The sequence below is a fragment of the Aspergillus steynii genome (assembly GCF_002849105.1).
Source record: "Aspergillus steynii IBT 23096 chromosome Unknown P170scaffold_9, whole genome shotgun sequence".
NCBI classification, from domain to species: domain Eukaryota; kingdom Fungi; phylum Ascomycota; class Eurotiomycetes; order Eurotiales; family Aspergillaceae; genus Aspergillus; species Aspergillus steynii.
The window spans coordinates 183,358-195,819 of NW_020194406.1; the positions used below are offsets into that span (position 1 = coordinate 183,358).

At 48.5% G+C, this 12,462-nt stretch overlaps 5 protein-coding genes across 5 annotated transcripts; 4 read left to right on the plus strand and 1 right to left on the minus strand.

Annotated features, from left to right (window-relative positions):
- Nucleotides 1-114: 114 nt before the first annotated feature.
- On the plus strand, nucleotides 115-2,045 carry P170DRAFT_479928 (MFS transporter; the record flags this gene model as incomplete). The annotated part of the gene is made up of 7 exons (XM_024853738.1): nucleotides 115-322; nucleotides 382-561; nucleotides 611-1,142; nucleotides 1,223-1,301; nucleotides 1,372-1,746; nucleotides 1,798-1,879; nucleotides 1,948-2,045. 7 exons carry the CDS (start codon nucleotides 115-117, stop codon nucleotides 2,043-2,045), a joined length of 1,554 nt encoding a protein of 517 aa, XP_024699459.1.
- Nucleotides 2,046-2,660: 615 nt separating this feature from the next.
- P170DRAFT_479929 (cutinase) lies at nucleotides 2,661-3,500 on the plus strand (the record flags this gene model as incomplete). The annotated part of the gene is made up of 4 exons (XM_024853739.1): nucleotides 2,661-2,993; nucleotides 3,051-3,144; nucleotides 3,194-3,273; nucleotides 3,324-3,500. The coding sequence occupies 4 exons, from the start codon at nucleotides 2,661-2,663 to the stop codon at nucleotides 3,498-3,500; spliced, it is 684 nt and encodes a 227-aa protein (XP_024699460.1).
- Nucleotides 3,501-6,696: 3,196 nt separating this feature from the next.
- On the plus strand, nucleotides 6,697-8,552 carry P170DRAFT_430073 (putative amino acid transporter; the record flags this gene model as incomplete). The annotated part of the gene is made up of 10 exons (XM_024847927.1): nucleotides 6,697-6,866; nucleotides 6,927-6,940; nucleotides 6,997-7,069; nucleotides 7,125-7,456; nucleotides 7,507-7,650; nucleotides 7,698-7,912; nucleotides 7,961-8,158; nucleotides 8,213-8,240; nucleotides 8,296-8,411; nucleotides 8,466-8,552. 10 exons carry the CDS (start codon nucleotides 6,697-6,699, stop codon nucleotides 8,550-8,552), a joined length of 1,377 nt encoding a protein of 458 aa, XP_024699461.1.
- Nucleotides 8,553-8,936: 384 nt separating this feature from the next.
- Nucleotides 8,937-10,724, minus strand: P170DRAFT_467913 (5'-methylthioadenosine/S-adenosylhomocysteine nucleosidase family protein). The gene is made up of 2 exons (XM_024852502.1): nucleotides 9,220-10,724; nucleotides 8,937-9,167 (listed from the first exon to the last, which is right to left on the minus strand). The coding sequence occupies exons 1-2, from the start codon at nucleotides 10,350-10,352 to the stop codon at nucleotides 8,942-8,944; spliced, it is 1,359 nt and encodes a 452-aa protein (XP_024699462.1). The 5' UTR covers nucleotides 10,353-10,724; the 3' UTR covers nucleotides 8,937-8,941.
- Nucleotides 10,725-10,827: 103 nt separating this feature from the next.
- On the plus strand, nucleotides 10,828-12,424 carry P170DRAFT_392237 (NADP-dependent oxidoreductase). The gene is made up of 5 exons (XM_024845965.1): nucleotides 10,828-11,260; nucleotides 11,311-11,426; nucleotides 11,490-11,660; nucleotides 11,711-11,842; nucleotides 11,897-12,424. The coding sequence occupies exons 1-5, from the start codon at nucleotides 11,085-11,087 to the stop codon at nucleotides 12,382-12,384; spliced, it is 1,083 nt and encodes a 360-aa protein (XP_024699463.1). The 5' UTR covers nucleotides 10,828-11,084; the 3' UTR covers nucleotides 12,385-12,424.
- Nucleotides 12,425-12,462: the final 38 nt, after the last annotated feature.

Consider the following 12,462-nt stretch of genomic DNA (forward strand, 5'->3'; position numbering starts at 1 on the left):
TCTGGGGAACTTTTACCCTGGATTCCAAGCCCACTCAATGAAACCAATCTATACTTAAGTGCCATGCACCTCGTCGATGTTGGTACATCATGTAGTAAATATCAAACAATAATCATGAGTCGTGGAGCCGACGCAAAGCAACTCGCTGGCCAGTCCGAGGTCATTCGGCTCCTTGAGGCCGATACTGTGCCATGGTACAAGAAGCCCAATCTCCGGTTCCTCTACTTCTGCCTTGTTCCAGCAGCGCTCGGCGTCGAGATGACGACTGGCTACGACGGCTCCGTGCTCAACGGATTGCAGGCAGTTCCCTCGTGGCAGACGTGTAAGTAGCAGGCTCAACTATGTGAACCTTATACACTTAGCTTACGACCAACATATTAGATTTTGGATCTCCAGACGGCGCTCTGCTGGGGGTGCTCAACGCATCGTATAATCTCGGGGGTCTCATCACTTTGCCGATCGTGCCGTACGTCAACGACAGGTTTGGCCGCAAGCATAGTATCACGTTTGGCTCTATCATCCTCGTCATAGGTGTCATCCTGCAGTCTGCATCCCAAAATAGTTGGTCTGCGTCCGAGTATTCGGACCGTTCATACTAATTATTCCTTAGTTGGCATGTTTCTTGCCTCGCGACTCATTCTCGGCACCGGCATCCCTTTCGCTGTCTCAGGGGCCTCGCAACTTCTGGCTGAGCTTACCTATCCTCGCGAGCGTGCCGTCATTACCGGTCTTTTCAACACCTCGTGGTTCATCGGTGCCATTATGGCAGCTGGGGTAACCTTGGGTACGCATACAATGCCCAACGACTGGGGCTGGCGTATCCCGTCGATTCTACAAGCTTCTCCTTCGGTCCTCCAGCTTATCTTCATCTGGTTCATTCCTGAGTCCCCTCGATGGCTCTTGTCCAAGGACCGCGGTGAGGAGGCCTTTGAGGTTCTTGTCAAATACCATGCGGAAGGAGACCGAAATTCTGAATTTGTCAATGCCGAGTTCCGCGAAATATCTACACAGCTCAAGATGGAAATTGAAAACTCGAAGTCGCGCTGGATCGAGCTGCTCCTGACCCCGGGGAACAGGAAACGAACTCTTATCGCTACATGTGTTGGTGTCTTTACCCAGTGGTCTGGAAACGGCCTTGTGTCGTAAGTCTACTATCCTTGGCTGTTCTTCTCGGAAGGTGAACGCCCGCATATACATGCACTGATGCTCAGCTCTCTCCTAGCTACTATCTCGCTAAGGTATTGACAACAGTTGGTGTCACTGACAAGAAAACTCAGAACATCATCAACCTTTCTTTATCGGTAAGGTTACGCCGGGGAAAATCTGTTCACTTATGTATTTTACCACAACTAATGTTTTACCCTAAAACAGTGCTGGTTCTGGCTTTGCGCCACTGGAAGTGCCTTCATGACCTCCTTCTTAGCCCGTCGCACCCAGTACTTGACTTCTTTTGTCGGCATGTTTATCTGCTTCTCAGTCTGGACTGGTGTCAGTGCCGGATATGCCCAGCACGCGTCGCACGCTTCGGGCACAGCTGTTGTCGCCATGATATTCCTCTACAACGCAATGTATAGTATCATGCAGCCGTTGACCTACACCTACGTTACCGAGGTTTTCCCCTTCGTCCACCGCGCCAAAGGTCTCGCTATTCTGCAATTTTTTACTCGGGGCAGCACGGCGTTTAATTCCTTCGTGAACCCGATTGGTATAGATGATCTTGGCTGGAAGTTCTACCTAGTCTATGTTGTAAGTATAATGACTGGTATTCTCATAGGGAATTGTACTAATACATGGCAGGCTTGGCTGGTTGTTGAGACTACTATTATCTTCTTCTTGTACCCCGAGACTAAGGGGCCGACACTCGAAGAGATTGCACACAGTATGATTCCCTTTGTTTTCTCAATATTGATCCTCATATTGCACGCTTTACTGACATTTTGCTCGAAGTCTTCGATGGCCCTAACGCAGTCATCGGAAAGACAGGCTTGGATGAAGAAGAGGATGTTAGCCACATTGAACCAGTTGCACAGGCCAAGCCTAGGTAATCGTTCTAATGATTCAATATTCACTAGCATATTATTGCCACCTGAGCCACCAAACCCAAGACTCCAGACTATGACTATCTTCATTTTCATTTGACACTCTCTTTGATCATTGTTTTTCGATTGTACACTCACATTATGTCATCCTATATTAGAAACATAATTGTGATATCTATCTTAGCTGATACTTCACGAGCACGCTCAACCATACCGTAACTGTTTACTCTAAATTCCCAGGTTCGACTGCGCAACTACTGTAGGCTCAATTCAGGCGGGATGGCCCGAGCCAGGAACCTAAAGAACAAACATTCTTTGCATGCAAGGAATGTGGAACATTCGCATTCCTCAGGGTGGATCCGTCGGGTTTCTTTCTCTCCCAGCAAAGATCCCTTGCTACTCGAGTCATTTGTTGTTGGGAAGCTGGAAATGGGTCTTGTCGGGGTTTGCATTCCAGGGTCTGGCGGGGGACCGCGGCGAGACATTGGATCGTCTTGTTGATAAACGGGTATATAAAGCAACACACCGTGGAGGACAGACTATTCATTGTGTTCATCTGATAATTTAACACATCTCTCGTTCCACTCTCAAGACTGTTATTTTCTCAAGGTTGCAACAATCATGAAGCATCGCTTCATCACAGGCCTCTTTCTCGCTGGAGCCCTTGCCGCACCCGCACCTCAAGAAAAATGTGCACCAGGTCCCCATATTATCACAGTGCGGGAAAGCTCAGCACCTCCAGATGGAGGTTTTGTGAGGGACCTGGCAAATGAAGTGCAAGCCAAATTGAACGAATCTGATATTGAATCCGATATTGAAGACGTCGATTATCCCGCATGGTTTGTCCCCTATGTTCATTCCGAGACGGAAGGGGTGAAAAAGGCCAGAGAGGCAATTGAAAACTACGTGGAGAGTTGTCCCCAGACGGACATTATTCTTTTGGGCTATTCCCAGGTACGTCCTACAATAGAAGCGTGTTCAAAATCTTCCTGCTAAATGTGCTTCAAACAGGGAGCTCACGCCATAGGGGATGTTCTCTGTGGCACCAACAATCCGCTTTTCGGCAAATCCGATCCACTCCCTACCGCAAACCTTGGCGATCACGGTTGGTATTCCGACCTTATGGCGAAACTCTCTGCTAACCGGTTACAAAGTGAAAGCGGTAGTTCTAATGGGTGACCCGGGTCATGAGCCTGGTGTGTCCTTTGACGTGGGCACTAGCACGAAGCCAGGAGTGAGTATCGCGGGGCGGGTATTGATTAGCATCTACTGACAGAAGGACAGTTGTTCCATCGTTTTACGGACATAGAATGCCCTGGTTATAGCGATAAAATTCAATCATACTGCGATTCGAACGACCCCTTTTGTGACCGTGGACTGAATCAGAATGTCCACAATGGTTACATCAAGGAATATGGAGATCAGGCGGTGAAATTTGTGGTGGCCAAGGTCCAAGGGTAGCTTAGGCTATGGAACTGGACTCGGTCTAGTTTGATCGGCTAATGGAGAATAAACGTGCAATTTGTCTGTTATTTTTCTCGCTCTTTATAAACACCGGAGGCCTGTGTAACATAGCCCAAAAAAAGTCCACTATTATCAAGTCATTACTGACATAACACTGAAGTATGGCATTCGCTCAGGCAATAGGCAATGTATTTTTTGACAGGCGTTAGTCCAGTTATCTGCTTTTCTTATGCTTTTTCATAATACTAGTAGTAACTGCAAAAAGAATGACAGTCTACTGCCAGTTAAACGAGGCTCCAGATATATATAATCGCAGCGCGCGAAGTAAGACGAAAACTGCTTTGGCCGCAACCCAAAAATCATAGTAGAGGCACTCACCCAATTGTATTCTAGTCAATCCATAAACATTATGATGTGGGAATTGCAAAATTAGAAGATGAGAAACAATTGTTAAATAGCCACGACCAAGTATTGCGCCAATCAGATCACAGTATCAAGCCCTGCAGATTTACACCAAATAAATATAATATCAGGTTACTTTCATCTCGAAATGTTTATTCATACAATATGAGCGAACGCAGCCTTGATAGAAAGAGCATTGGATGTCATTTTACAGCCTTATTAATTTCTAAAATCCTCATTGTTTCATCTCATCGCATTGTGAAGTGAGGGAGTGCAAATGCTGACATAACCAAAACATAGCATATCATACCCAACTTGGGAGTTAATCTAACCAGGCATGAAGAAAACCTGAGTTTAATCTAGAAGGCAAAGACCCTCTCTTCGAAGCCCCAGGGTTTCATCAGATAAAGTCCCAATTTTGGACCTGTCAAAGCTCGCTAAACAAGTTTTTTTCGGCCAGGGCAGTGTTTGGCCGATTCATGGTGGGACCGGCTACCGCTTAGACAGATTTCTAGAATTTTTCTGCCGGTGCCAAGAGCGTTCTAACTTCTGTCGACTGTGATCCAAACTTTCGAGCCAAGACTGCCATTTGACCGGCCATATTTGGTTGGTTGAGTGTTTCGGCAGTCTGGCCATGAGAAAAGGCTGGAGTTGGGCCTGCGCGCTTGGCGCGCCGTTGACTAGGCCATGCTGATATGCCGAGGGTCTGTAAGTGGCAGGGGATTGGGGACTATGGGGTTTATATGTAGAATGCGGTTGAGTGTTTAACTGGTGATCGCGAGATTTTGTGGTGAACTTTGAAGACTCCATGTTTTTTGATATATTCTTGGGGAGACTTTGTGAACTATATACGCGACAACTGTATAGACTCTGCATGTTGACCAGCTGAATTTTGACAATAGACTGTAGCCAACTAATCCGTAAACGGCAGCTCCTGTGAGATCGCCAAGCCTTCGCTATTGCTAAATGGGATTTAGAGGAATCGGAGGCAGGTGGAGCGACAAGAACCCAAGGCCAAGTCTGAAGGAACCCACGAGATAAGGTGAGCCTGCAGTATGCATACGGAGTAGATATGTTATGCAAGCGAAATGCATGGACATTGGACAGTTTTACTCTGAGAGTTGAGATTGCCAAGTCGGCAGCCTGAGGCGCCTCTAGGTCCCGCGTAGACATTGCCGGATCGGGCATAGCCTCACGAGGCCGCGTCAAGCTTCTGATGGCGCCCGCGACAATCTCATTATTTCGACGTCCAACAAGACAGCAGTTGCGTGTATCTGAGATCATCCCCAAACCACTGCGAAGATTGGTGACATATCCTCTGCCTGAGAGGGTCACGTGCACAAGCAGAGGTACCTGAGGCCTCCACACTCACCGGCCCCGGCTCCACGCGGACTGAGACCGACGACTAGATCTCCACTTCCTTTGGGCAATAGGGTTATCTTGGTCGGCCTGAAATGGGAAACGATTGGCCAGTATGATACAAGATCAACACGGCCCAATTACCCTGCGCAAGGGTAGCTCCCGAGGGGGTTTTGCGAGAGCCGATTCCACCGCGTGCAGGCCAACGGAAGGGCAGGAAGAATAGGTCTTGGAAGGAGTGACATTCGCCAATCGCCTATACGAAGGTTCCGGATCGCTTCGGAGGCAGCTTACCGACGAACAACAGCGTCCAAGCCGCCAGATATCTATTATTCACGGCCAGACGAAGCTCCACCGGCGAGGGTTGAGCAGCGACCGGACCCGGGCCGGTCGCCGGCTGCCGGTGGGCCTGGAACCGGCTACGGGAGCACCGCCTTCTGTTTCCGACCTGCGGTACATGCAATCCCCGATGCGAATGGGCATTCTCTGGATTCTGGATTACGGATTACGGATCGTGGACAATGCTGAATGGTGTCTGCCTTCGTATCTCCCTCGGTCTTAGAGTCTTTTGCCGAGAACCCCGGAGTTCGGCTCAGTATCATTGCCAAATTCCGCGCGATGCGAGGGATGAAAACTCGACAGTGTTATCGCCTCCGAGCCAATGTCACCGAAACCCAAGCCATCGGGCAAGCCGAGAAACAAAAATGTACTACTCCGGCACTGGAACAAGTAAATCAAAAATAGCCCCTTGCTCACCGAACCAGAGAAATCCGTAGCGTGGCCTTGTCGGGCCCGCCAATATCCGAAGGGGAGTGTTTCCTTCCCCAGAAAATTATACCCACATGAGCCATGCGGGGGTGTCCTCCCTCCACGGTTTGGAATCCACCGATAAAATTCTATGTACGTTATGAAAACACCTCACTGGCCATCCCACCTGGAGATGTTCCTCTGAACGTCATCTGGGGGCAAGGAATATGCGCACCGGGATGAGGGGTTTGCAACTTCGCGCTGCAATGCAACGGTGCTGTTGCGATGGGAAAGCCCAGAACCAGCAAGACACGGAGTTCACGATGTCGAAAAGGTAAACGCAAACAAGGTCAGGTCTAATGCAGCGCGAATCCACGGACGGGGAAGGCGACGTTAGCAGATAGAATGTGTAATTGATAGGGTTGATAAACTGTGGGCGGCCGGGGCGGGGCTGAGTCAGCGGTCTTTGCCACGACGGCCGCCAGAAGCAAAACCTAAAAAACCCTACGAAGAAGGGAAAAAATACCTATTTAGCCTTCGCTCCTCCTACTGTTGCGCGCGGTCTGTCATTTCCACCTGGCCATACTCTTATATCTCTGCTATCTCTCTCTCACGAATTGATGTTCCTGCCTTCCCTCTATTTTTCTAGCTAATTCAAATTTTTTGTCTTCACTGTTCCCCCACCATGAGCCCTCCCCAAGAACTCGACGCTGCGGCCATTCACCGTGAGCCGTACGCCTTTGACGACCCTACCGACTTGGAAAAGAAGGTCACTCCTAATGAGTCTCCCCCGGACAATGACCCCTTTGGCAACGAGGAGTGCGGAGAGGTCCAGTACCGCGTGATGAAGTGGTGGTAAGTTTGATTCTTTCTCGGCTGTTTTCCATGCGGGACCGCGATTTGACATTTTTATAGGCACTGTGGAATGCGTAAGAGATTCAACGCCTGTTATTGACCCCGACATGCTCTAACCCACCCGTTCTAGTCATGATTGCTGAGAATATCTCCCTGGGCATTCTGTCTCTGCCCTCCGCAGTCGCAACCCTGGGAATCGTCCCGTGAGTGCCCACAGTACTTACGTAATAGAGTTGCATTCTGATTGACGCTCTGCAGAGCACTGATTATTCTCCTCGGCATGTCTGGCATTTCATGGTATACGGGTTACGTCATTGGGCAGTTCAAGCTGCGGTATCCCCAAGTGCACAGCATGGGAGACGCCGGTGAAATGCTGCTCGGTCCCATCGGACGGGAAATCTTCGGCATTGGTCAACTTCTTTTCTTGATCTTCCTGATGTCGAGTCACATCCTTACTTTCACCGTGCTGTTTAACACCATCACAAATCACGGAACCTGCACCATTGTTTTCGGAGTCGTCGGTTTGGTGGTCAGCTTTATTGGTGCGCTTCCGCGCACGATGAGCAAGGTGTACTGGATGTCATTTGCTTGTAGGACTCGCCTATACCTCAAATCTCAATCACTACTAATAGCATTGCAGCCTGCGTCTCTATCGTTGTTGCGACTGTTGTCACCATGATTGCCATCGGCGTACAGGCCCCAGACGACGTCCAGAACGATATCACCACCAAAGTATCTTTCAACGACGGTTTCTTGGCCGTGACCAACATTGTTTTTGCCTACAGTACGACCTTCCAGAAAGACGCATGGATCCTTTGCTGACCCTGACAGTTGCCCACGTCGCGTTCTTTGGTTTCATCTCTGAGATGAGCAACCCTCGCGATTTCCCCAAGTCGCTCGCCATGCTTCAGGTCCTGGATACCTGCATGTACATCGTCACCGCCATGGTCATTTACTGCTACGCCGGTCCCGACGTTGCCTCTCCCGCTCTATCCTCCGCCGGTCCCTTAATGAAGAAGGTTGCCTACGGTCTGGCCATTCCTACTGTACGTTGATCAGCTCCTCTCGGTAAACTCATGACTAATACACTACAGGTCATCATTGCTGGTGTTGTCTTCGGTCACGTCGCTTGCAAATACATCTACGTCCGTATCTTCCGTGGAACTGTCCACATGCACCAGAACAGCTTCCTCGCTGTTGGAAGCTGGGTTGGTATTGCGCTCGGCGTGTGGGTCGTTGCCTGGGTTATTGCCGAGTCGATTCCCGTCTTCAACCAGCTGCTGAGTCTTATCGTATGTCACCATCGGCCCACTTATCTTGATCCGATTGCTAACTATATGCTTCAGAGTTCCCTTTTCGGAAGTTGGTTCAGTTGTAAGTGCTATACCCATTCGCATGAGTCCAATGTCGATACTAACCCCGCTCCCAGACGGCCTCCCCGCTATCTTCTGGCTTTACATGAACCGCGGCCAATGGTTCTCCTCTCCCAACAAAATCTTCCTCACCTGCCTTAACGTGTTCATTCTGGGTATTGCGTGCGCAATCGTATGTTTCCCCATTACCTTTTTTCCAATCCAACAGAAATCTAACAAACCATAGTGCGGTCTCGGCCTCTACGTCTCCGGAAAGGCCATCCACGACAGCTCCTCCAAATCTAGCTGGACCTGCTCCAACAACGCCACCTAAATACATCGATACAAATCCTCCTGCACAAAAACGCATCGGCATAGATAAAACGCAGGATTTATAGACCTCGAATAAGCTGGACTGTTTGGGCTTTTTCTCAGGTGTTTATTGTTTGGGTCGGCGCGCTACTGGAAATAAGTTTCAGTCGTTTTTATGTTTGTTTCAAGCGAGCATGTAAGATTTTGTTTATGTCTTGTTTGGGTTTTATGTCTGTTGGTTATGTTTATGAGCTTGCATCTGGACTTTCTGTGCCGTACGTCATACAGATTAGGCCTTTGTATTGGGGCCTATGTTATCTGTTATGGGGCTTGTATATAGGGATTTTCTAGATTTGCATTATACATATTGTGCATACACTACGTTTTTTGTTTTTAGATATAAAATCTTCCTTATGTATTCATCTGTTCCTGTGACGTAGCATTTTCACAAAAAACGACCGGAGCATGGAAGTTGTACTGGCGAGTTGTCTTGTTTTCCTCCCGTGATCTATCCTCCTCTTCCAAAAGTTCTTTCTTGACTTGCGTTATCTCGCGGATGCTATTATCACTCTGTTTATATTTAGGATGACTTTTGTTAGAAGACTGTTCCAGATCATGAACTCTCTCGTAGATATATCTGTTCATATTAGCTTTTCAAATCCAGTGATTGGTTCGGTTGGTCATCTTACTTTAGTTGGTTTGAAAGCTGTTGCACTGTCTCTGCTAATATTCTTACTGCCTTCGTATCCTCCGTTATCTGCTCAGGGACCTTGTAGAGCACGGCTTTGCAGTAAGCCGCAGCTACTGCAGATGCGTAACGATGCCATCCCTCTTGCTTATGTGTGTCTGCGTAGTCGCATATGCCTCGTACGACTAGGCACGGGATCTCGTCCATGATCCCAGCGCTTTCAGTTTCAAAGCATATAGAATTTTTGTAGCCTCGACGGAAGATCTGGGAATCCCGAAGGTTATTCACTACCCCGTTTCCGGAGAGAATAAGACCGCGGTGTACCACAGGGCTTCGCCAAGAACATAGTTGCTCACTGTCGATAGTTGACTCACTTTGGTTATCTCTGACTTTTTCATCCATGCGATCCAACCTGTCATTCAAAGAAGCATCATATGTCATAGGCTGTCCCCAACGTGACTTTCGAGTTATACGCTTGAGGAACTTTTTGAGTCGACTTTTCCCCATTTCCTCATCCTCTTCTAATGAGCCATCCGCGCTGATCAGAATCCCAGGTGGTTTGCTAAGGCAGCCTTTCAAGGTGAATCCATCTTGCTCATACTTTCCGAAATCATATTGAATGACTCCGGGATGATTGTCTCGCGGAATACCAACTGCCACATCTCCAAGCCGAATATCGCTCGACGATGCAGCGGAAATTGCAGATCCAGTCCCCACTGTTATAGCGAACTGCATATTTGGAAACTGCTGCCGAACAGCACTTGCGCAATGAGCAGCCTGTACAGTACCCATATAATGCGGTCGCGTTATCACAACATTGTGATGTTTAATCCGACCATAAGAGTAGACATATTTCTGCGGCCCTATGGAGCTCGGACGACAGGCATATTCTTCATCGAGACTGTACTTCACGGCGACGGCCTCGTATGAAAGCGCGCAGAATATGGCGACTGTGATGTCTTCGGGGCATATTTCCGGGATGTTCTCGGACTCGGACGCGGAGTCGGAATCAAGTTCATTCAATAGTATTGTGGGGTCTTCATCCGACAGTTTTATATCTCTCCTGGGTCGTTTTCTGGTGGACTCTGACGATGGGGGCTCGGAAGAGGCTTTTCGCTTCGTCATACTGCGCATATCAGGACAGTAACAATCAATAGATTCAGTTTACATCTGGAAAAGAGCAAAGGGCGATATTTTTGATTTATTGCATCGTTTTCTCCTTATATCTGAACATAGGGGTAGATAGGCGCCCGACGAGGCTGCGACAGACTATGATCACCTAGGCGCCGACATGAGGCGTGTGTTGGCGCTATCTGATAGGTGTATGCTGGCATTGTGAAACATGAAGAAATTCATCTAAGCGCCATCTTTATCAATACGACTTGTCTCACCTTTAGCATGATTTAAATGAGAACTCATCGTAGTTGCGCTTACTATTGAGCAGTAGCAGATGTATATTTTCATCACGGGCGGGACACTACCTACTAATTAGGCACTAGAAGGAATAGTTGCATGACATCCGCATTGTCCGAGTGAATGTTCTAGAATCAATAAACTGCGAATGATAACGATCTGCGCAATGGAGTTCGATTCCAGCAGAAAACAACACCGAACACGAGCTTGTCTCGCAAGCCTTACCCTTTCCGGCACTCGTTGCCACCGGAAAGACCCCGTCCCGATCGGGATTAGTGGATGCCCCGAGCGGCCGGCGAATCGGAGCGACTGATTGCCCCGTCCCGGCGGCGGCGTTGAATAATCATACAACAACGTCTGATGATGTCTTCAGCCCTAAAACCTTCTCCGTGATATATATACCGGCCGAGAGTCGTCGATAAGCAAGAGATCTGCTTAGCAACTATATTCAATATGCGGTCTGTCGGTACAACGACTTATTCACCCCCTTCGGGGTACCAAATGCTTGACCTCCCCAAGCCAGAACTGAAGGGCCCTAAGGATGTCATTATCGCGGTTCACGCCGGAAGTGTTAATCCGATCGATGTCAAATATGCTGGAGGTGCGATGAAGATGGTGGTTTCGGATACGTGTGTACATCTCTGCTTCCGAGTGTCGATCGATCGCTGACATCTCCTAGATTCCCATCGCCAATTGGCTTCGACTGTGCTGGAACAGTTACCGAAGTTGGTTCTAACGTCACAAGATGTAAGGTTGGTGATGAGGTGTATACTCGTCTACCGGGATCCTGTCGAGGTTTGTTTTGGATCTCCAAGGTTGCTTCATTGAGAAGCTAATATTAACACAATCATATGGTAGGATCATGGAGCGAATACGCTCGCTGTCCAGAAGAGTGTCTAGCGCTCAAGCCCTCTTCGTTATCATTCGAGGATGCAGCTTCAATTCCCCTGGCCGCTCTTACTGCCCTCCAAGCTCTCCGGAGATACGACGGCGATCTGGAAGGAAAAACAGTCTTTATTCCGGCTGGATGTATGTTCTCCCTACCCGTCCCGATTACACCTTACCTAATAGTCAAAAAGTGAGCGGAACGGGGTCTTATGCGTGCCAACTCGCCAAAAACGTTTTCAAAGCCGGAAAGGTCATCACAACAGTGTCCACCGCCAAGATACCTAAAGTGGCAGAGTATTTGGGAGAGAACGTCGTGGATGAAAGTATGTCTCGCACCTATTCAAGACTCCTTTTCTGATACTTACTTTCCACCCAAGTTATCGACTATAAAACGTCCAATCCCCTCACCAGAATCCCCGCAAAATCGGTCGACTTCGCCTTCGATACAGTGGGCCAGGCCATGGACTTCCTGCCCCTAATGCGACCCAACGGCTGTATTATTTCCATCGCCATGATCCCGTCTGGAGACCAGATGCAACAGTGGGATCTATTGCGTTTACCGCATAATCCTACCGTGCCAATTTACGTTCGAATTCCGTTGAACTTGATGGATTCGTACCGGAGGCGGAAGGCGCGATGCTCTAGTGTTCAGTACGAGTATTTGCTTTTGGAACCGAATGGCAAGGATCTAGATTCGTTGACGGAGTGGGTGGAGGAGGGCAAGTTGAGGCCAGTCGTAGGGACGGTGGTCAAGTTTGATGATCTTGAAGCTGTAAAGAAGGCTTGTCAGGTTGTGTATGATGGACAGGGAGGAATTGGGAAGGCAGTTATTTCGATGGGAAAGGGTAGTATCGAACAGGAGTAATTGGAAATTGTATATAGTCTTAATATTCATAATAATTGTCTGTTATGGATTTCTTGTCCTGAGGTAGCCTTTTCGAGT